The sequence below is a fragment of the Nuphar pumila genome, chromosome 16 (assembly GCF_984573655.1).
Source record: "Nuphar pumila chromosome 16, dmNupPumi1.hap1.1, whole genome shotgun sequence".
NCBI classification, from domain to species: Eukaryota; Viridiplantae; Streptophyta; class Magnoliopsida; order Nymphaeales; family Nymphaeaceae; genus Nuphar; species Nuphar pumila.
The window spans coordinates 11,047,352-11,070,943 of NC_143264.1; the positions used below are offsets into that span (position 1 = coordinate 11,047,352).

At 37.3% G+C, this 23,592-nt stretch overlaps 1 protein-coding gene across 1 annotated transcript in view; it reads left to right on the top strand.

Moving 5' to 3' along the window:
• The window catches only part of LOC149812914 (uncharacterized), a 50,904-nt gene extending 33,752 nt beyond the window's left edge, over positions 1 to 17,152 (top strand). Inside the window, exon 6 of the mRNA XM_089991247.1 lies at positions 16,677 to 17,152. Coding sequence (XP_089847373.1) covers positions 16,677 to 16,902 — 226 coding nt within the window. The 3' untranslated portion in view covers positions 16,903 to 17,152. The remainder of the gene's footprint in view (positions 1 to 16,676) is intronic.
• The last annotated feature ends 6,440 nt before the right edge of the window (positions 17,153 to 23,592 follow it).

Sequence of the window (23,592 nt, forward strand, 5' to 3'; positions counted from 1 at the left end):
GGTACTTGAGAAAAAAGAAATAAAAAATAAAAGAAAAATAAAAATAAAAATAAAATAAATTACAATCACATTCATAAAGTGAATGTGCGTAAAACAGAGGAAAAGACTAAAATACCCCTACTGCTAAACAAAAGGAAAATATATATTTTATATATATAAATAGGAGGATACATATACATATATACCATATATATATATGTATCATCTTTTATATATATAAAATATATCTAATTACAACAATTGATGGGTACATTTTAACACCCCCCCTCAAGCTTTGCAGGGAGACGAAAAGATTGAAAAAAAGGGCAAAACTCCACGAGGCTTCGACGACTCCAAGAGGCTTCGGCAAGGATGCAATGAAACTTGAAATAGCCTTCCTCCAATTGTCTTTAAATGATGAACCCATTTCCCGAACCATCCAGGGTACTTCCCTTTGTTCTATCTCCAAGATCCTGAGAAAAGAAAACAACAAAGAACAAGTAAACAATATCTTTGCACTTTACTAAAAAAGGAACATTCCTAACAAGGTGCAAAAATTATGCATAATATGATAGTTACTTTAGTATGAAACGAAAGATTTAGAAAACCAAAGTTTCTAAATCATACATTATGTTAAAACAAAATGAGCGGAAGCAAATTATGCAAAAAAATGCAAGAATGCATAATGCATTCATAAGGTCCACCATTGGACAAATATAACCCCATAATGGGGAATAACAAAATGATCCACTAAGGGATACCACAAGAAGCCTACGAAGAGGCATAACATACATATGCTTTATTGAATGAGAGCCCCAAAAAGGCCATAAAGAGCATATGCATATACGAATCATTATATGAATTAATACTCAAAGAACTAAAACATGCTTCAAACATGTAGTGAAGTTCCAAATAAGAGAAACGAAGTCTCCAAGTATACTTTAGGCAAAATAAACCCAAGAGTTCCCAAGGTTTTTAAAAACATTTATGAAAGTCACACTTAATTAAAAAAAACATTTTACATATAAGGGTGGCAAAAACCATAAGCACTTAATATATAGATTAAATGCTAAGAAGTTAACTTGATATGCATATAAAAAAGGTGATTTACTTGAAAAATACAAGTCATGAATGGAATTTTGCAAATTTCAATAATAGTTTATTCATTACAAACAACTTTCTCATTAGTCCTCCAAAACCCATAAATCAAGTGTATAAGCTACTAGATCAAGAATATAAAGCCATTAAAGGCCAAAGACACACACAAAGGTGTGTAAACGAACCTCTTATCTACATATAATAATACTTGAAATAAGTGCATCTACGACAAAAGAGCAAGAGAATACATGCCAACATGGACTAAAAAGTATCTCTTGTCTACGTAAAAATACACTTAAAACCAAGTATGTTCAGCTACTAGAACAAGAGTAATAAGCCAACCATGGGCTAAAACATAATACATCTCTTGTCTACATAAGATGACACTTGAAATGAGTAAAATAAGCCAACCATGGGCATACATCTAAGCGACTAGAAAAAGAACACAAACGCCAACATGGACTAAGATCACACACGATGGTGTGAATCAACGTGCCTTGTCTACATATAAAAACACTCAAGATAAGTATGTTCAGCTACTAGACCAAGAGAGCAAAAGCCAACAAAGGGCTAAAAACACACGAATGTGTAATAAAATTCTTGTCTACATATGATAACACTTAGATAATGGGCATAAAAGGAAAAGACTTTTGAGACAATAAACTTGTAATGAAAATAAACCTCGAATGAAACAATATTCCTTTTAAAACATGAATACTCATAACAATAACATTTTGGAATAAATTCATGTAAAAGTATCTTCAACAAGATGATAAAATAATATTTTTTAGAACAAATGTGTGAACATACACACACCAAGAACACTTGTGAAAAAACACAAGAACACATGTGCACAATAAGCACAACATTCGGAATCACAAATGTGCAAATGCACTCATAAGATTCATAAATAAAAGGTTGGGCTATAATCCCAAAACACCTTGATTTTAAATATACCTTAAAGCATTTAAGGTTTCAAACATCATATGTCCATCACATTTACATAGAAGCATCCATAATATCAATGGCCACAAGAGAAAAAATGAGTGACACACTCATAATTAGAGATCAAATAACAACTCATTTTAGAGTCCCAAGGTGCCCATAACTCACCTCAACAACCATCTATAATATGGAAGGTGGACAATCTAAAATGATACAACACGAGGTGCCCATAACTCACCTCGACAAATATCTCTAATATGACAAAAATAAGGCCAAATAAATGATGCATTAAATAACATGTGATGAACAAATATAAATGCCACAAAAGGGCAATAAACACATAAGGAATCATTTTCCAAAAAGTTTTTACAAAGAGGACCGATTAACAAATTGAATCAAAGGTCCAATATAATCCATCAAAAACAATTTTGCATAAACACGAATTATGCCTAATCTTTAAAAGAAGTCTTGTATCAAAAAGACCACAACATAAAGAATTCATCAAGACAATCAAGCTTTTAATCAAAGAAATCATAAGAACCGTAATGGTTCACAAAGAAGGCTTTAACACAATACTCAAGGAAAAAGTACTTGAAAATTTATAGATTTGGGATTAAATCCCATACAACAAGTTTTAAATATTCTTTGATTGAGATGAGATATGCGGAAACGTACAAAGTGCTATAAGCACTTACAATGATTTAAAAATGACTCAATATCTAAATTCATTATGTTTTTCACAATAAGAAATGTGCATAAAGGCTCCATAATGCAAAAATGTCTACGAAGAGACAATACACATGTAAGCACACAAGGCTTTATAAAAGATGTGCACGAAAGCATTCATACAATACTTGAACAAATACACACCAAGGTGTAAACAAACATGCACTAAGGCATGTATATCATAAAAAAGAGGGAATGCATACAAGCGCAAATATTTTGAGAAGCAAATGTGCACAAAATACAAAAATACACAAAAGTGAGCAAGTATGCACTTTATAAAAAGAGCAATGCTTGAAATTCTCAAGTTTTAATTATGTAATTACATGCTTGACAAGTGCAATTGAGGACAACTAAAACTATATTATGGCCAATGTAGGCATTTTTAAAGATATTATTAAGAGATTTTGAAACCTTATGAAAAATACAAACCAACAAGTTTATAAGGATGAAAAATGAAATCATTTATACCAAAAAAGGATATAATAGATGAACTATGCATTCTATGTGGGAAATTCCCTTTTTAAAAACAATCTTTCCTAATGGTTTATCATAAATAATTTTTCAAAAAAGAAACATTGAAAAACGTTTTAGGAGTTCTTATAAGTTATCATTAACAAGAACTACTTTAGGATTCAACAAAGATTTTAGATGTGAGAGATTCTCATATAATGATTATATCAAATTTTTCAAAAAATGCACTAAAATCCATAATCAAGAGAGGAACTCAAATCAAATTAGGGTTCATATGAGAATTAAGAAATTTTAAGCAAAGATCATTATTTTAGCAGGAGATCATATATAATTTTAAAAGTTAACTTATAGGTCAATTATGAAATACTTATTTAAGAACTATAAATCTCACATAATTGAAGGTAATTTTTAAAAACATAAATTACTATTATATGCTATGAGTAGTTCGATAAATAGACACAAATTTTATATTTGGACAACAAACGATTTCACCAAATTTAGAAGGAGATATTTTCAAAATATATGAGCACACGAAATGTGAAAAGAAATAATTCAACTATCATGACCATCAAAACGAACAAACTATATGCAAGAAACATACTTTCAAATGCATAATATTTTTTTGAGAAAAGGGATACATACCGAATAACTTTAAAAGCATAATACTTTAAGAAGAGCAATGAATACTTCACCATTTCTTGAGCGACACGCTTTCCGTTGCACCAAGATACAACCCCATCGTGACCTTGCTCTGATACCATGTTAGAAAGTGACTTGGAATACCTTGGGTTCAATAATGAACCCATACTTATGCACGTAAAGTGCAAATATACCCATTAAAGGGAAACAACACACGCACATAATGTGCCAATACATAAAACCCATAAAAAGGAAAAAATATGACTTAAAGTCATAAGTTACATATCATTGAAGAATAATGGAGAAGGGGTGAAAACCCCATTACAATGGAGCATAAGCTCCCTCAAGAATTGAGAAATACAAAGGGGAGAGCCCCTATTTATAACAACAAAAAGGAGCCTTGGAGGGGCTCCACTCATAGACGTTGGAGCCCCTCCAACGGTCACAAATGTGACCGTTGGAAGGGGCCCAACGTCTATTTGAGTGGGCCCCCCAAGGTACCTTTTGGTACTTGAGAAAAAAGAAATAAAAAATAAAAGAAAAATAAAAATAAAATAAATTACAATCACATTCATAAAGTGAATGTGCGTAAAACAGAGGAAAAGACTAAAATACCCCTACTGCTAAACAAAAGGAAAATATATATTTTATATATATAAATAGGAGGATACATATACATATATACCATATATGTATATGTATCATCTTTTATATATATAAAATATATCTAATTACAACAATTGATGGGTACATTTTAACACACATTCTATCATCATATTATATGGGGTTATGGAGTTGTTTGGTGTGTCTAGGTTATCTGTTGTCTATTCATGCTACTTTTTGTCAACCTACATCATATGACCCATTCATGATACATAAGAATCTCATGATGTTTTCCTGGATTATTTAAACCTCTTCTGTATGATTTTTATAGGATGTGGTAATGTCCTTGTACAAGTTTGGATTGGCAAGATAACTCTTTGGACAATTGGAAGATTGTACAAATATGTCATGCTCTCTCTCTCTCTCTCTCATACCAACAATTTTGAACCTCAAGCTACATACAGATTGGACCTGAATCTGTTCTGGTCTGGCACAATTTGATTGGATCCATTTCAAGATCCAGACTGTGTTAACTATTAAGCTTAATTAGATGCATACATGGGAAAACCTGGAGTCAGCCAATTTTATACCTTAATCACTAAGTTATAACTTTCATGTAGAGGAGGATTGATCACAAAGAATTGAAAATATTGTTGGTATAAGATTTGGATTATAAATACTTTAGCTGTTGAAAAGCAATCTGTACTGGAATTATGTCAGTTCGTCTTCCAACAGATCTCCTAAAGGGTATCATCAAAAGTGCAAGATAAAAGCCAATTCTAGGAATTTGTCCAGTAGTAGCACTATGCTGATACTACAGGTTGTGTAAAACCCGAGATTTTTATTAGAAAATATTTCAAATTTTTCAATTTGGGCCTAGATCCACATTACGGATCCAGGACCCATAAAGGGGGGTAATTAGGTTTTATTTATTTGAAATCTTGATTTAATGATAATAATAGATAAATAAAAAAGTTTTCTATTTTAAAATTTTAATTTAATTTGAGGATCCACAGTGGATCCATTTGGATCCACTTGTGGACCCATTTTGACTTGGGGCCGGGTTGCGGGTCTCGGGTTCGGACCCGAGCCCCACCCCATATCTCTGCCCTGTTATATGAAAAGGGCAACCCGATAAGGGTTGCCCGATAAAACCTAACGCAAACAGAAAGGGGGGCGCAGGGGCAGGGGGGGTTACGCAGAGCGTAATGACCCCGCGCCCATCTCGGCAGAGAAGGGGGGAGGCCTGGGGCTGATAAAGGAGGGGAGTGGAGAGGGGCTCTCGCCCTCTTCACTCAGCCTCATCTCTCTCTCCCCCTGTCTTCGTGCGCGCACCGGAGGAAGAAGGGGTCGCCGGAAAAAGCTGCGGCAACCCACAGCCACCGTAGCTCCAGCGAGCACTCTTCTCCACGGCAGTGAAGAAGAGTGACACCCGCAGCCCCGTACTCTCATCTGCAGCCTCAAATCGCCGGGAAATCATCAAAGAGGTACGGTACTTCTAGCGATCTTGGGTGAAGGATCGAACCTGAGTTCGATTCCGGGTAGTGATTTGAGGGGAGGGTCTAGTAATGCCGGAGTTATTCTGAGAATTTGGGGTTCGGTCAACCCTATTTCGGAACCCTAGTTGATTTGTTGGGGGTTTAATATTTTCGGTTAAGGGTTTTTGATTTGGGGATTTTAGTTTTCCTGGTAGAAGGGGGGGTTTGATGTATGTTAAAGGGGTTAAGACCTCGGTTAATGTATTTGTCTTTGGATTTTTTTTTAACTAAGAGAGCTTATGGATTTCTGATGGGGACATATACCTTGAAATCGTGAAACAGGGGCTTTCCCTGTTTTGGTCACCCTGAGCGATTGGATGGAGAATGAAGGTTTATCTTTTTGTTTTGGTTGACCATCCTTTATGATAATCGATCTGCATTGTTGATTTTCTGTCATTTTATACATGATATTAGTGAGATTGGTGTAATTAAGTTAAAGTCTTGTGCGGTGAAATATAACTTTTGTAATCTATTTTCTGTGAGATGAAGAATAATAGATGAAATTACAGGTTTCTGGAAATAATTGTACTAGCTCAGTACATTGACTACGTTACGCTGTTTCCCTTATAGAAAGATTTATTTTGCTTACTTATGTAATGCTGCTGAAGTTCAGTAGAAATGTTCACTGTCATTTTTATATAAAGATTTAAAGATAGTTAGTTTAGAATCTACCTGTTATGGTAAATTGAAACTTTAGGGTATTTAGTAGACTCTTGATTTGGAATTGAGGCATGATACATGTAAATTCTGTTTATGGATATCGTTCTTGGTGGAATCAATATAAATTTACTTAAGATTTGTTTTGGCAGTTGGCATACATGTTAAAACCTACAGTACTGCAGCATAGTTATTAGCAGCAGTAAATATAGATTAAGCTTAATTATAAACTGGGAAATTGTGGTGTTAAAAGACATTGAATGTATTCAGTTTCTGTGGAGTACTCAAGAATCCAAGAAGTTTCTTTCAGTTGAGTACAAGACCAAACTCATTCTATGACTGAGCTATGATTTTTAAAGAAAAAAAATGTGCTGTGCACCTTGTGAACCGGGCATAGCAGGCCCAGCTGACCCAGTCAGCTGGGAGCTGGCCTGTAACTTGATTTCTTCAAAAAAAAAAAAAGAAGGGGAATCCTGGCCATGCCCCAGGCTGGTGCAAGACAGTATGAACGACACTAGTCCCTTGTTGCTTGGTGTAGGTTTCACATTCGGGTTTCATAGCACAAAGAGCTCTAATGTACATATACGCCAAATATAGGTTTAATATGAAAAACATGGAATCTGCACATTTGAACTTGTACTCCTTATTTATGCAATTTCTCAATGGTTTGTAAACTCTCAATTTCTCAATTTCTCAATGGTCACTTGTAACTTAATCATGTGTAGTGTTAGGTTCAAAATTTAGTGATTATTAGGAGTATAGTTGTTAAAATGAATATCAGTTAGTGTTACTGGACTACACTAGTATGTGCTGAACAATTTATGTCAATTGAATACCTTAGTGTATGCTGAACAGTTACTAGAAATCGTATACTCGGTGAAATTCTGACTCTTTCCTACCCTATCATACTAGCGTACCCTGTTAACCTTTGATTTGACATAGTTTAGCTGTATTGCAACAGTATGACCTGCCTTTGCCATATTGATTTTTATTGCACCATCATAAATTGCTTCCACAGCTCTAACTTTCTTGAAACAGTAGGAAGTGACTTCACTTGATTAAAATAACATTGACTATTGGATTTTTGTATTAGGTTACACCAGATCGTTTACTTTTCCCTACTTATGAATATTTGATATAGCTTCCCTTGAATGTCTTGTACTATCAATATGATTGCAAAGTTTGTTTGGTGGAGGTGCATACATGATGTGAATGCGTGCATCCCTGACATATAAATTTCTAAATCCGGTTTATATGCTTGTGTGTGGGTAATAACTCATGCTATGAATGACAGGTTTTATGTATCTACATTATGGGACATGTTTAATTATCATGCATGAATGATTTGGTTTAAAGTGCATGTGCATATATGGGATCGAAGTCTATTGGCATGCATAAATATCCTCATGAAACTATGGATGAATGCATGTGTGTTAAGTGATTACATGAAAGCACTTACACATGAATGGTTACACATGCTTATGACTGCGAAAGCTCATGTACATTGTTAAAATGGTATGAATGAATGTGCATTTGGGATTATGTTGGTGTAATTGCATACATTGCAAGTTATGGTTTTTGCATACAATGCATCGATGGCCAAATTGGACCATCATCGGCCTGGAGAGCCATGGGTTGGGTTTTCTTTTATATATGTTTTTAACTGCATCACGGAAACCACATAAGATGGTTTGGCACATTACAACACTGTTCTAATGGTTTATACGGGCTGGAGTCCCGAATGGGTCCCTGCAAGAGAGGATGCGGGGTTTTCACTTTACTTTTGCATATTGTGTTGCAAACTTAAAGAATGGAATCAAATAAAAATATAATGAATAAGAACAGTGTAATATACCTTCTGGGATATCTCATCTGGAGTATGAGAATCTTAGTTATCCGGTCTTGGGGAGACTGTGAGGATACAAAAACTCCGTGTGCGTTGTTGCCCCTGAACCCGATATTGAGGTTCTTCTCCTGGCCACGGTTTTAGGGAGAACCCGCCACTTTACTCGGGAGTGGTGTGTTAGTCACAGCTGTGAGTTTATGGTACCAAGGAAGTGGCACTTGTGGGCGTGGGGTGTCCCTTGTGTCTCCGATATTAGATGTGGAGGTCTAATGTTCCGATGGATGGTGCTGTTTCCTGATATCGGTCGAGGGCTAAGTTGGAACCCAGTAATAAAATACAAATTGTGTGTTAAGCTACCCTGGGAACCTACTTGACCTCGGGGTTTGTACCCGTTTGGTGTATCCACGGGCCACGGTAATTAAAAAGAGGAACTTAAAGATGTGTGCATTTAATAGGGCATGCATATGGAAAGATGAAACTTAAATGAAAGATAACAGAAGAAATCATGCATTGCACATAATCATGCATTTTTCTGTCGTGCATTAGATCATGCATGTTTGAATCATTCTTGATATCATGACATCAATTGGTGGTAGCATATGACTTACATTGTAAAGTCATGCTGAAAGGTTTGATCATTTAGTTATTGATATATGACACTGTTTACTGTTATTGACTGGTGAGAAAATGCAATCATTGGTAGTTATGGATATTTAAATGTTGCAAATTTTATATCTGCACTCACTCAAATCACTGCATGAAATCTTATCCATGTTCTTTCTCTCACCTGGTTTCTTTAAAAGTAGCTGTGCTCAGAATTTCGGTTCTGACACCCTACTTTGTTGGTTTTTCACAGGAATTGGGGGACAGTGAAGTTGGACATGCATCTGGCGATGGATAAGAGTCATACTTGAGCTTGACGGATTCAACAGATGACAAAGTGTCTCTTTCTTTTGTCTTATAGTTCTTTTAATTTCTGAAATTGTTACTTTACTTTCAGTTGAAGAAAACCTTGTCTTTGAAATTTGCTTACTCATTAATAAAAGAGTTTTAGTTGGTTGATATGGATGAGAATTGCAACTTCGTTTGTGGTGTGTGGTTATCCAACTGAAATTGGAACTGTAGGGACCCCAGGTCTCTGGGAAGTTTTCCGCAACTCAAAAAAAAAAAAAAATTCCGCATTTTTAAAGGGTCTAGATTGGGGTCGTTACATGTTTGGTATCAGAGCCACCACAAAGACTTGCAATTTGATCATCTTTTAAGTGTTAAATTTTTATTTTTGGTATATGAGCCCTGTCCTGAAGCGTCGACAAGTGTGACTCGTCCTCCAGAGCAGTCTTCTTCACTGGTATGACTATTTAATACTTTTATTTAAAGTAGGTGAATTCTGTGTGATGGATTGCAATTTAATATTCTTTGTTGTGAAATTAATAAGTTTTGGTATGATTGCATGAACGATTATTGTTCGTGATCAACCCTAAGGGGGTAGGATCAGTAGGAGTCTAATTTGTAGAAAGGATGTACGTTGTAGATGTCGCATTATACCCGCAGAGGTGCTTCGTCCTCTACTGCTGCTCCCACGGACTGGCAGGAGCAAAGAGATTTCATGATGGAAGCCATCCATACCTTGACAGAGACTATGACGGCTCAAGCGACGTATACAGTGCAGGCGCTGCAAGCGACTCATAACCTTCAGGCGACACAGGCTGCACAAACGGCTCAAGCGGTACAGGCTGCACAGGCAGCCGCGCAGGCAGCGACTCGTGACCCTCCGGTCAATATTGTTCCAAACGCAGGCGGCGTTTCTTTCGAGCGGTTCCTGAAGTTGGACCCGCCTTCCTTTTCAGGAAAGGCAGACCCAGAGGCTGCTGAGAGCTGGGTCGAGGAGATTGAGAGGGTGTTTGACGTATTACTTGTCCCTGAGGAGAGAAAGACACCCTTTGGCACGTACCGCTTGAAGGGCGATGCCAAGAACTGGTGGGACACCCTGCGAAGGGTGAAATTTGCTGATTGGGATGAGATTCCTTGGGAGACGTTCAGGGAGGAGTTTCTGGACGCCTACTTTCCCCCTTACGCCGAGGAGCAGATGCAACAAAAGTTCCTCGATCTGACTCAGGGGACCATGAGTCTCGTGGAATAAACTACCAGGTTCCGGAGTCTTGAGAAGTATAGCCCAAACCTCTTCAAGAATGAGAAGGCAAGGGCGGCTAAATTCGTGCGTGGACTGAAGGATGGGTTACGGACTCGTGTGCTCGGGGGTCGTCCTTCTACTCTGGCCGAGGCGATCGAGTCAGCCACCGTACTGACCGAGGACTGGGAAAGATCTAGGAATGTATCGCAAAAGGGAGGCACAAATGGAGGTGATGCTTCGGGCGGAAAGAGGAAGGATCCACCTACAGGCGGAAAGACTCAGGGTGGCAAGAAGCCGCGGACCTATAATGGGCAACAGCAAGAAAAGGCCCCGCCAACATGTCGTAGGTGCGGCAAGAACCATCCACAAGGTTTTTGCCCGCTGTTCAAGGGGAATTGCTATCACTGTCAACAGCCAAGGCACATTGCTCCTTTTTGTCCGAACAAGCCAGCAACTCAGGTAGGACAACAACCACTACAACAACAACAACAGATACCTCAACCGCAACAGGGTCAGCGGAAGACTAATGGGAGAGTTTATGCTGTTACGACTGCTACTCAGGACGATCAGACTAATCTGGTCTAAGGTATCTCTTAGTTGTTAATCATTAGGCTCGTGCAATATTTAATTTTGGTACTACTCACATTTAGTACGTTCTAATTTCGCAGACGAAATTCTTTTAAGGGGGTAGGGATGTAAAACCCGAGATTTTTATTAGAAAATATTTCAAAATTTTCAATTTGGGCCTAGATCCACATTACGGATCCAGGACCCATAAAGGGGGGTACTTAGGTTTTATTTATTTGAAATCTTGATTTAATGATAATAATAGATAAATAAAAAAGTTTTCTATTTTAAAATTTTAATTTAATTTGAGGATCCACAGTGGATCCATTTGGATCCACTTGTGGACCCATTTTGACTTGGGGCCGGGTTGCGGGTCTCGGGTTCGGACCCGAGCCCCACCCCATATCTCTGCCCTGTTATATGAAAAGGGCAACCCGATAAGGGTTGCCCGATAAAACCTAACGCAAACAGAAAGGGGGGGCGCAGGGGCAGGGGGGGTTACGCAAAGCGTAATGACCCCGCGCCCATCTCGGCAGAGAAGGGGGGAGGCCTGGGGCCGATAAAGGAGGGGAGTGGAGAGGGGCTCTCGCCCTCTTCACTCAGCCTCATCTCTCTCTCCCCGTCTCTCTCTCCCTGTCTTCGTGCGCGCACCGGAGGAAGAAGGGGTCGCCGGAAAAAGCTGCGGCAACCCACAGCCACCGTAGCTCCAGCGAGCACTCTTCTCCACGACAGTGAAGAAGAGTGACACCCGCAGCCCCGTACTCTCATCTGCAGCCTCAAATCGCCGGGAAATCATCAAAGAGGTACGATCCTTCTAGCGATCTTGGGTGAAGGATCGAACCTGAGTTCGATTCCGGGTAGTGATTTGAGGAGAGGGTCTAGTAATGCCAGAGTTATTCTGAGGATTTGGGGTTCGGTCAACCCTATTTCGGAACCCTAGTTGATTTGTTGGGGGTTTAATATTTTCGGTTAAGGGTTTTTGATTTGGGGATTTTAGTTTTCCTGGTAGAAGGGGGGGTTTGATGTATGTTAAAGGGGTTAAGACCTCGGTTAATGTATTTGTCTTTGGATTTTTTTTTTAACTAAGAGAGCTTATGGATTTCTGATGGGGACATATACCTTGAAATCGTGAAACAGGGGCTTTCCCTGTTTTGGTCACCCTGAGCGATTGGATGGGGAATGAAGGTTTATCTTTTTGTTTTGGTTGACCATCCTTATGATAATCGATCTGCATTGTTGATTTTCTGTCATTTTATACATGATATTAGTGAGATTGGTGTAATTAAGTTAAAGTCTTGTGCGGTGAAATATAACTTTTGTAATCTATTTTCTGTGAGATGAAGAATAATAGATGAAATTACAGGTTTCTGGAAATAATTGTACTAGCTCAGTACATTGACTACGTTAGGCTGTTTCCCTTATAGAAAGATTTATTTTGCTTACTTATGTGATGCTGCTGAAGTTCAGTAGAAATGTTCACTGTCATTTTTATATAAAGATTTATAGACAGTTAGTTTAGAATCTACCTGTTATGGTAAATTGAAACTTTAGGGTATTTAGTAGACTCTTGATTTGGAATTGAGGCATGATACATGTAAATTCTGTTTATGGATATCGTTCTTGGTGGAATCAATATAAATTTACTTAAGATTTGTTTTGGCAGTTGGCATACATGTTAAAACCTACAGTACTGCAGCATAGTTATTAGCAGCAGTAAATATAGATTAAGCTTAATTATAAACTGGAAAATTGTGGTGTTAAAAGACATTGAATGTATTCAGTTTCTGTGGAGTACTCAAGAATCCAAGAAGTTTCTTTCAGTTGAGTACAAGACCAAACTCATTCTATGACTGAGCTATGATTTTTAAAGAAAAAAAATGTGCTGTGCACCTTGTGAACCGGGCCATAGCAGGCCCAGCTGACCCAGTCAGCTGGGAGCTGGCCTGTAACTTGATTTCTTCAAAAAAAAGAAGAAGAAGGGGAATCCTGGCCATGCCCCAGGCTGGTGCAAGACAGTATGAACGACACTAGTCCCTTGTTGCTTGGTGTAGGTTTCACATTCGGGTTTCATAGCACAAAGAGCTCTAATGTACATATACGCCAAATATAGGTTTAATATGAAAAACATGGAATCTGCACATTTGAACTTGTACTCCTTATTTATGCAATTTCTCAATGGTTTGTAAACTCTCAATTTCTCAATTTCTCAATGGTCACTTGTAACTTAATCATGTGTAGTGTTAGGTTCAAAATTTAGTGATTATTAGGAGTATAGTTGTTAAAATGAATATCAGTTAGTGTTACTGGACTACACTAGTATGTGCTGAACAATTTATGTCAATTGAATACCTTAGTGTATGCTGAACAGTTACTAGAAATCGTATACTCGGTGAAATTCTGACTCTTTCCTACCCTATCATACTAGCGTACCCTGTTAACCTTTGATTTGACATAGTTTAGCTGTATTGCAACAGTATGACCTGCCTTTGCCATATTGATTTTTATTGCACCATCATAAATTGCTTCCACAGCTCTAACTTTCTTGAAACAGTAGGAAGTGACTTCACTTGATTAAAATAACATTGACTATTGGATTTTTGTATTAGGTTACACCAGATCGTTTACTTTTCCCTACTTATGAATATTTGATATAGCTTCCCTTGAATGTCTTGTACTATCAATATGATTGCAAAGTTTGTTTGGTGGAGGTGCATACATGATGTGAATGCGTGCAGCCCTGACATATACATTTCTAAATCCGGTTTATATGCTTGTGTGTGGGTAATAACTCATGCTATGAATGACAGGTTTTATGTATCTACATTATGGGACATGTTTAATTATCATGCATGAATGATTTGGTTTAAAGTGCATGTGCATATATGGGATCGAAGTCTATTGGCATGCATAAATATCCTCATGAAACTATGGATGAATGCATGTGTGTTAAGTGATTACATGAAAGCACTTACACATGAATGGTTACACATGCTTATGACTGCGAAAGCTCATGTACATTGTTAAAATGGTATGAATGAATGTGCATTTGGGATTATGTTGGTGTAATTGCATACATTGCAAGTTATGGTTTTTGCATACAATGCATCGATGGCCAAATTGGACCATCATCGGCCTGGAGAGCCATGGGTTGGGTTTTCTTTTATATATGTTTTTAACTGCATCACGGAAACCACATAAGATGGTTTGGCACATTACAACACTGTTCTAATGGTTTATACGGGCTGGAGTCCCGAATGGGTCCCTGCAAGGGAGGATGCGGGGTTTTCACTTTACTTTTGCATATTGTGTTGCAAACTTAAAGAATGGAATTAAATAAAAATATAATGAATAAGAACAGTGTAATATACCTTCTGGGATATCTCATATGGAGTATGAGAATCTTAGTTATCCGGTCTTGGGGAGACTGTGAGGATACAAAAACTTCGTGTGCGTTGTTGCCCCTGAACCCGATATTGAGGTTCTTCTTCTGACCACGGTTTTAGGGAGAACCCGCCACTTTACCCGGGAGTGGTGTGTTAGTCACAGCTGTGAGTTTATGGTACCAAGGAAGTGGCACTTGTGGGCGTGGGGTGTCCCTTGTGTCCCCGACATTAGATGTGGAGGTCTAATGTTCCGATGGATGGTGCTGTTTCCTGATATCGGTCAAGGGCTAAGTTGGAACCCAGTAATAAAATACAAATTGTGTGTTAAGCTACCCTAAGAACCTACTTGACCTCGGGGTTTGTACCCGTTTGGTGTATCCGCGGGCCACGGTAATTAAAAAGAGGAACTTAAAGATGTGTGCATTTAATAGGGCATGCATATGGAAAGATGAAACTTAAATGAAAGATAACAGAAGAAATCATGCATTGCACATAATCATGCATTTTTCTGTCGTGCATTAGATCATGCATGTTTGAATCATTCTTGATATCATGACATCAATTGGTGGTAGCATATGACTTACATTGTAAAGTCATGCTGAAAGGTTTGATCATTTAGTTATTGATATATGACACTGTTTACTGTTATTGACTGGTGAGAAAATGCAATCATTGGTAGTTATGGATATTTAAATGTTGCAAATTTTATATCTGCACTCACTCAAATCACTATATGAAATCTTATCCATGTTCTTTCTCTCACCTGGTTTCTTTAGAAGTAGCTGTGCTCAGAATTTCGGTTCTGACACCCTACTTTGTTGGTTTTTCACAGGAATTGGGGGACAGTGAAGTTGGACATGCATCTGGGGATGGATGAGAGTCATACTTGAGCTTGACGGATTCAACAGAAGACAGAGTGGCTCTTTCTTTTGTCTTATAGTTCTTTTAATTTCTGAAATTGTTACTTTACTTTCAGTTGAAGAAAACCTTGTCTTTGAAATTTGCTTACTCATTAATAAAAGAGTTTTAGTTGGTTGATATGGATGAGAATTGCAACTTCGTTTGTGGTGTGTGGTTATCCAACTGAAATTGGAACTGTAGGGACCCCAGGTCTCTGGGAAGTTTTCCGCAACTCAAAAAAAAAATATTCCGCATTTTTAAAGGGTCTGGATTGGGGTCGTTACAGGTTGAGATCTGATCCAACCTCCTGTAGGCAATCTGAAAAGATACCAAGTTATTCATTCGTGAATTGGGTGAAGATCTGACCTGAGCACATAGAGACTTCTAAGTAGAGGTATAGTAGATTGATTCTTGTGGAAGAGAAGCAATAACATGATGTGGATAGAGGAAATGCTGCAGTATGCAAGAAAATGTCTACTAAGAGTACCTTGAGATATTTCTGGATTTGTGGAGTTCTCCAAAGCCATGATACAAAAGGACTTGGGGGAGAGAAGGCATATTCGCTGTTTAAGACGTTCTGCTTAATAAGTGTCTTGAATTACTCACTAACAGTGCATCGGTCACAGTTGCTTTGTCTGCGAGATCCATGCCATATATTGTTCGACTCTTCCTCTTTGAAGAGGTCTGGAATTGTTCGCTGGTAATGAAATTCTCACTCTAAACATAGGCAACATGAAAGTCTTGTTATATGACTATAGAAAAAAGGCTTATTATATTATTTGTATTCATTTTATTAAAGAATAAGTCTGTCATATGAAAGAACACTTTCTTTCTGGCCATTCTTCAGCATTTTTGCATAACTCTCTTTGGAAAGGTCCAGGATTGTCAACTGACAGTACATCATAGACCTCAGCTTGGGCAGGCTGCCAGGCCTGTCATTTCATTTGTATCTGTTCTACTGTGGACTTGTCTATCTTGTGAAAAGTTAATTTGCTTTTAGTCATTCTTATGCTGAAATATGATCTTATTTGCATTCTCAATCATTATTGAAGGTCTAACATCATTTCTTTCATTTCCTGTTTGAGCTCCTTGAGGTCATGACTTGAGACCAATTTCATGATTCTGCAACTACTTCATCTAAATGTTTATTACAAATAAAAATGCTGACCACCACGTACTTTCTACTTTTGAAGGTATGGAGAGTCTCCTTTTGAGTTTGCACTAGGCGAATCTGGGGGGAGCCTGCAGTTGGCTGTAATGAACGCACAAGTAAAATGGCCTTCGGGGCCTAACCCTCCTTATCCAGACCAACTGCATCAGTTTGTTGTGTGGATGCTTCAACCTCAGGTGGCAGTTCGCCCATGGATTGATGATATTATTTTTCACGTCGACAAGTTGTTATCGAAGTTCTCACCTTGACAGGCATCACACTATTGTTGGTTGCAAGGATAGCTGGCAGTCGATGAATTGTACTAATGTTACAGCATTGCTTGATTCCAGGATCCATTGTTTCAGTGTAATGTGATATAAATTCTTCCAGTTATTCAGTTTTGTGTAGCAAGCTTGGGGGTTTGCTGATCGTTTTTGATGCTTCAGTCAGGCTACTGGCGTTATACTGGATTGGCTTTTTAATGTTTGAGTATTGGAATAGATCTGTTGTGCCTGTTTAGAAGAGCTGTTTTGAACCTCTCTCTCTCTCTCTCTCTCTCTCTCTCTCTCTCTCTCTCTCCAGTTGGTTTGACCTAACCAAGTCAACAAGCTTGCCTACAAGGGCTCTGCACACCTGGCTTAGGTGGGTCGGCTTAAAGCTTCCAGGTTGAAGGACTCGATACCTGGGGTGGGCGTTCTTTATCACGTAGCCTAGGTCAAATGGGAAACTACCTCCAGTGGGCAGGGAGTACTCGTGGAGTTTTGACACTGCAGACACCAATTCAGGCCCACATTCAGTGTGACACTTCGGTCCGTAACAGGACATCCAAGCCATAATAGTGGTTTCTCCATGCTAAATCACAAAAAAACCCACAAGCTCAGTTCTAAGAGCTGATTAGCGCTTGGTTACTGTTTGTTCCAGCTTACTTGGACAGGAAAACCATATTTCTGATCTCATATGAGCCAATTGCAATTATGAGGACAGGATGGCATTTCTGATATTGTGTCTCTCTACGTCTTGTACGATACGATCCAATTGAAAAGTATAACCCTAGCTCATTGAGAAAACCACTCCAAACTACTCTCTTTCTATATATTTTATATTACATATTATATATAGGGAAGGGAAACCGTTCAACCAAAGGAAGCTACAAATCTTAGACCAATTATGATCCGATGGCTCTCATCCAATGCTTGAGCATCTCATTGATTGAACTTCATAAATATGTTCTTTATAATTTATTTAGTAAGAAATATGCTTTACATGAAGACTTTCCGACATATAGACATGTTTTCCGACCCATGAAAATTGACAACTAACAATGCATTTAAAACTTTACAATACAAAGTATTGTGGGCCTTTGATTTTTAGCACTTTAAAAAATGCATCCGAAAATTCATAATTCAAAATATGTCACTCACTAAATGAATGCTAAAAATCCAATATGTAAAGTTTGATCGATAAGAAACTCAACTGTTAGAGGAGGACCACTGTCAATTATCATTGATTATAGATTTTGGACATTCCTTTGGTTGGACAGTCTTCCTTCCATATATATATATTTATAAATACACACATAAGAAAATGCACGTGCACCGACTGTCCATGGTGTGTGCATGATGGATGGTCAGCACACAAAAAACATGAAAAAAATGATCAAAAACACATTTTTTTAGTCTTTAGCTGCAATTAAAAATGCCACTAAAAACCCAAAAAGGAAACATCTTTTTTGGATTTGTTTTTAGCGACACTTCAAAAGTGCTGCTAAAGACCTAAAAACATGTTTTTGCATTGCAAGGAAAAACACTGAACGTCCATGGATGCTCAACAATAGTGCATTTTCATCGAGTGTATCGATTAAGAGTAGGTGTCAACGGGTCGGGTTTACCCAGACCTGACCCAGACAAAACCCTATAGGGTCCGGGTATGGTGATAAATAAGAAGACCTGATTAAGACTCTAGTCCGGACCTGAAGGTCCGATTAATACATGGATCCAAACATTTTATACCAGACTCGGGCCAGATCCGAGTTTCAATTAAGACCCGCAATTTTCAATGTAAAAATGATAAAAAATATTATTTTAGTGGGTATGGTCCGGGTATGGTTTTTCTTATTGTGGGTCCGATTAGATCCGGGTCTGGATCCGATTCCATACCCAAAAAATGGGTCCAAGTCTGGTTCCACCTATGTTCGAACCAAACCCTACCGGTTGACACCCCTAATTAAGAGCCTACCACTCACTCACTCAGTGTATCTGCCTACACCGATCAGTGCCTACAACCATCATACAGGGTTTATGAGCACTCACCTCTTGGAGCCTTCTTCCTCAACCATCTTCCCTGGCTTGTAACGCCTAAAGCTAACCAACTCATAGTTTACTTTGTAGACAAAAAAAGCAAAGCCAAGAAGCCCATCCTCTCCACGTCCACCACCACCTCTCCGTCTCTCTTCCTCCACCAATTCCTACATACGTAATATACTTGTGTAGGCAAAAGGAAGAAACCTTCCTCTCAACCATTAACGAATGTTGGAAATTAAGGAGAAAGAAACGAGTGAAAGTAGGTGGAGACAAAAAAAGGATGAGACTTGGATTCATTCATCTACTCACCTTTTAATAGTTCCCCTTTCTCTGCTTCTCTCTGATTGACCCTCCCATTCATCAATTTAATAATAAATGCAAACTGATCATGTTATTATATTGAGGTGTTGGAAATCGGTTTTTGATTTGCTTGATTTTTAAGGCCTTGAGTAGGGTACAAGTAGTCTTAGTTAAAATATGGAAACCTTTCAAGCTCTTAGATTACGAGCAGTTGATGTTGGCTAATGTTCAAGGCTATGGGAAAAGGCATCCAATGCCCACGATTAACTTGGTGCTCAAGGTAGAAGAAAGTGGGTAAGAGCATCCAATGCTCACGTTGAAGAGCACTCCAAGCGCACGTAGTGTAGAGTCCTAGCTTGTAGGGATTTGCTTTTTTGTAGAGTCTAAAAATCCAAAAAAGGTGGTGTACGTGAGTTGTGTTCCTATTTTTTAGCTTAGGCTTCCTACTTTCATGTAAAGGTTTTGCTTATAAATAGGTGTTCTTTTTTGAGTTAGTTTGTAGAGGTACAAGAAGTTCGTGAATAGTAATTTTGTTGAAATATTTTTTTCAGCTGCTGTATTATTTGATATTCTGTGTGCTGCCTTTTTTCTATGTACTTTTGCTTTTATTTTATATTTCCTTCAATTCTTGGTATTAGAGCCAGGTTGCAATCGGAGCTGGGCGTTACGAGAAAAATGCAGTAGGAGCATTGCCGAAGCAAGAAGTTCCTCTAGACTCAAATTTTTTTTGAAGGATAATGTCTGAGTAAGATTGGTATGGCAAATAATTCTAATTCTCTCAACTTGTCTCAATCATTAGTGCCAATTTTTAATGGTGAAAATTATGAATTCTGAAATATTAAGATGAAGACTTTCTTTATCTCACAAGACCTCTGGGAGTTGGTTGAAAATGATTATGCAGATACTGAGGAAACAAAAGCAACATAAAAAATCAATGTAAAAGAAGCCCGAAAGAAGGATGCAAAGACATTGTTAGTACTACAACAGGCTGTGTCCAAAATCATTTTTCCAACTATTGCCGATGCTACAAAGTCAAAAGAAGCCTGGCAACTCTTGAAACAAAAGTTCCATGGTGATAAGAAGATCACAATTGTTAAGCTTTAAACCTTAAGAAGAGAGTTTGAAACATTTCATATGAAAACCAGTGAGTCAATTCAAACCTTCTTTTCTAGGTTCTCTACTATTGTAAATCAGATGAAGACTTTTGGTAAACTTTTAGATGATCAAAAAGTAGTAGAAAAAGTTTTAAGGTGTTTACCTTCTAAATTTGATCATGTTGTTACTGCAATTGAAGAGTCCGAGGATTTATTTGTGTATTCTATTGATGAACTAATGAGGTCCCTTTTAGCCCATGAGCATCGCATAAATAGGTCTTCAGAAAAAATGTTGGAACAGGCCTTTCAATCTAAAGTTGAAATTCCAAAAGAAAAGAATAATCAGTGTGATCAAAGGGGTGAAGGTAGAGGTCGAGGACGAGGAGGTTTTAGAGGAACCTTTTGTGGACGTGGAAGAGGTCGATGAAGGTTTTATGATACTTCTCAAAGGAAAGATGGGATAGAAAAAGGTAATCAAAATATGTTCTTTAGAGAGAAACAATGTCATTTTTGTAAGAAATTTGGTCATATTGAAGCCCGATGTTTTGAAAAGGCAAAGCAACAAGCAAATTTTGCAGATGAAAATAAAAATTTGTTTCTTGCAAGCATGAATACTAACAGTTGCAAAAATGAAATGTGGTTTGTAGACAATGGTTGCAGTAATCATATGACTGGTGATAGAAGCCTCTTTAAAAATATTGACGAGACCTTGAAGCTGAGTGTGTGGCTTGGGGACAACAATAAAGTAGACGTCAATGGTAGAGGAACAATTGTAATCAAGACAAAATCAGGTAATGAACGATACATTCAAGACGTATATTATGTTTCTGGTTTGGCCCAGAATTTACTGAGTGTAGGGCAATTAGTTAAAAAGGGCTACACTCTTTTATTTGAAAATGACGTCCGTGAAATTAAAAACAAGAATGGTACAGTTCTTGTAAAAATTAATATGGTTCAAAATAAAATGTTCCCACTTGAAATGATCAAGATAGATGATTGTGCTTTTATGGCAAATAGTCCTGACCAATCTAAATTATGGCATTTGAGGTATGGGCATCTTTATTTTAATGGTTTGAAACTCTTGCATCTAAAAAACATGGTGGTTGGTTTGCCAACCATTGATTGTACGAATGAGATATGTGAATGGTGTGTTTATAGTAAACAACACCAATTATCATTCCCAGTTGGGGAAGCATGGAGACCTAAGGAACCTCTTGAATTAGTTCATGTTGATATATGTGGACTCATGAGAACTCCTTCATTAAACAATAACAAATATTTTTTGCTTCTTACTGACGATTTTACTAGAATGAGTTGGGTAAACTTTCTTACTCATAAATCCCATGCATTTGATAGATTTAAGGAATTTAAGTTTCTTGGGGAAAATGAAAGAAGGAAAACTATAAAAATATTATGCACAAATAGATGAGTGTGATCATCGCAAAATTTTTCCTCTCTTGATATTTCTCTCTCTTCCTTCTCTTTTCCTTTCTGACACCTATTTTCTCCTTTTTGAAGGAAGAAAATAAAAAGACAGAAAAGAAGAGAGAAGAGAAAAGAAAAGAAAAGAAAAGAAAGAAGAAGAGAGAGGAACTCTTTTGCGGGGTCTCACTTGACCTTGATTTGAAAATATTTAGAAAAATTACCTGCCTCCGTTTTGAAATATTGCGGGAAAATGGGGAGACGGGATTCGCTCGTCGATACGAGGTTCGACCGTTCCTAGCGCCTTTATCAGGGGTAATCGAACCAAGGATCGAATTTATGCCTTTTGCTTTGCCTAAATATTATCTAAGAATTTATCATAAGTCTAAAATGCACAAAGAATCATGCTTGTGCAATGCAAGGATGTATGCTCTTTTTGAAAATTGATTTGGAAACTTTCAAGTTTTCTGAGATGAACTTGATAATGGAGTGAAGAAATGTTTTATGAATGGTAGAGTCTAACTTAGGACTTTGAGATATATCAGAGAAGTTCTAAGTCTTTGAAATAATCAGAGTTGGGAAAAATAAATCTTTGAATTTTAAAAAGAATGATTTAAAGCTGAGGTAAAAAGAAATGAATTTTCAAAGTCAGAAATTGACTTTGAATTTGAATCTGGTTTTAAGAGAAGGAGATGAAATTTGAAGTGATATTGACTTCTAGATTTAAAGTTTGAAACTAGGATGGATTTGAGAAATCCAAACGGTATTTAAAAATAGAAATGGATTTAGGAAGTTCAGATGAGATCTGAAAATGGAATTGGATTTGAAATCTAGAAGTCAAGATGGATTTGGATTTGAAGTCTGAATCCTAAAGTGGGATCTGAAGATGGAATTGGATCCGAAGTTTGGAATGGAATTTGGATCTGAAATCTGAGATCCAAGATGGAGTTGAATTCTGGATCTTAAACGGATTTTGGGTCTCAAATCTGAGATCCAAAGTGGAATTGGGTTCTGGATCCTAAAATGGATTTGGATCTAAAGTTTGAGATCCAAAGTAGAATTGGGTTCTGGATCCTAAAATGGATTTAGATCTGAAATCTGAGATTCAAATTAGAATTGGGTTTTGGATCCTAAAATGGATTTGGATCTGAAATCTGAGATCCAAATTAGAATTGGGTTCCGGATCCTAAAATGGATTTGGATATGAAGTCTGAGATCGAAACTAGAATTGGATTCTGGATCCTAAAATGGAGTGAATATGAAATCTGAGATCCAAGATGAAATTGGATTCTGGATCCTAAAATGGATTTGGATCTGAAGTCTGAGATCCAAGTTGGGATTAAGATCTAACTTTGGATTTGGATTCTGAAAGCTCAAATGAGACTTTTGAAGATGGATCTGGGTTTTGAAAACCCAGATTAAATTTAAAACTTAGAAAAGACTTAAATTTGGAATCAATCTCAAAACATGGATTTTTGAAGATAAGAAAATAAACTTGATTTTGAAATCAGAAGATGAATCAGAGGTTTCAAAGTTTAAATTGAACTTTGAAAATGGATTTTTGAGATATTAAATTGAATTTGAATTTGAATTTGAATCTTGACAAACAATTAGGAATTTGATTTGAAAATTGAATTTTGAGTATACAAATGAATTTCAAAATCAAATTGGACTTTGAATTTAAAGCTTGAATTGGGAATGAGAAGATGAATCAGAAATTTCAAAGTTTAAATTGAACTTTGAAATTTGATTTGAATTAGAATTAGAATTTTAGATATACAAATGAATTTCAAAGTCAAATTGGACTTCGAATTTAAAGTTTAGAATCTAAAAATGATATTTG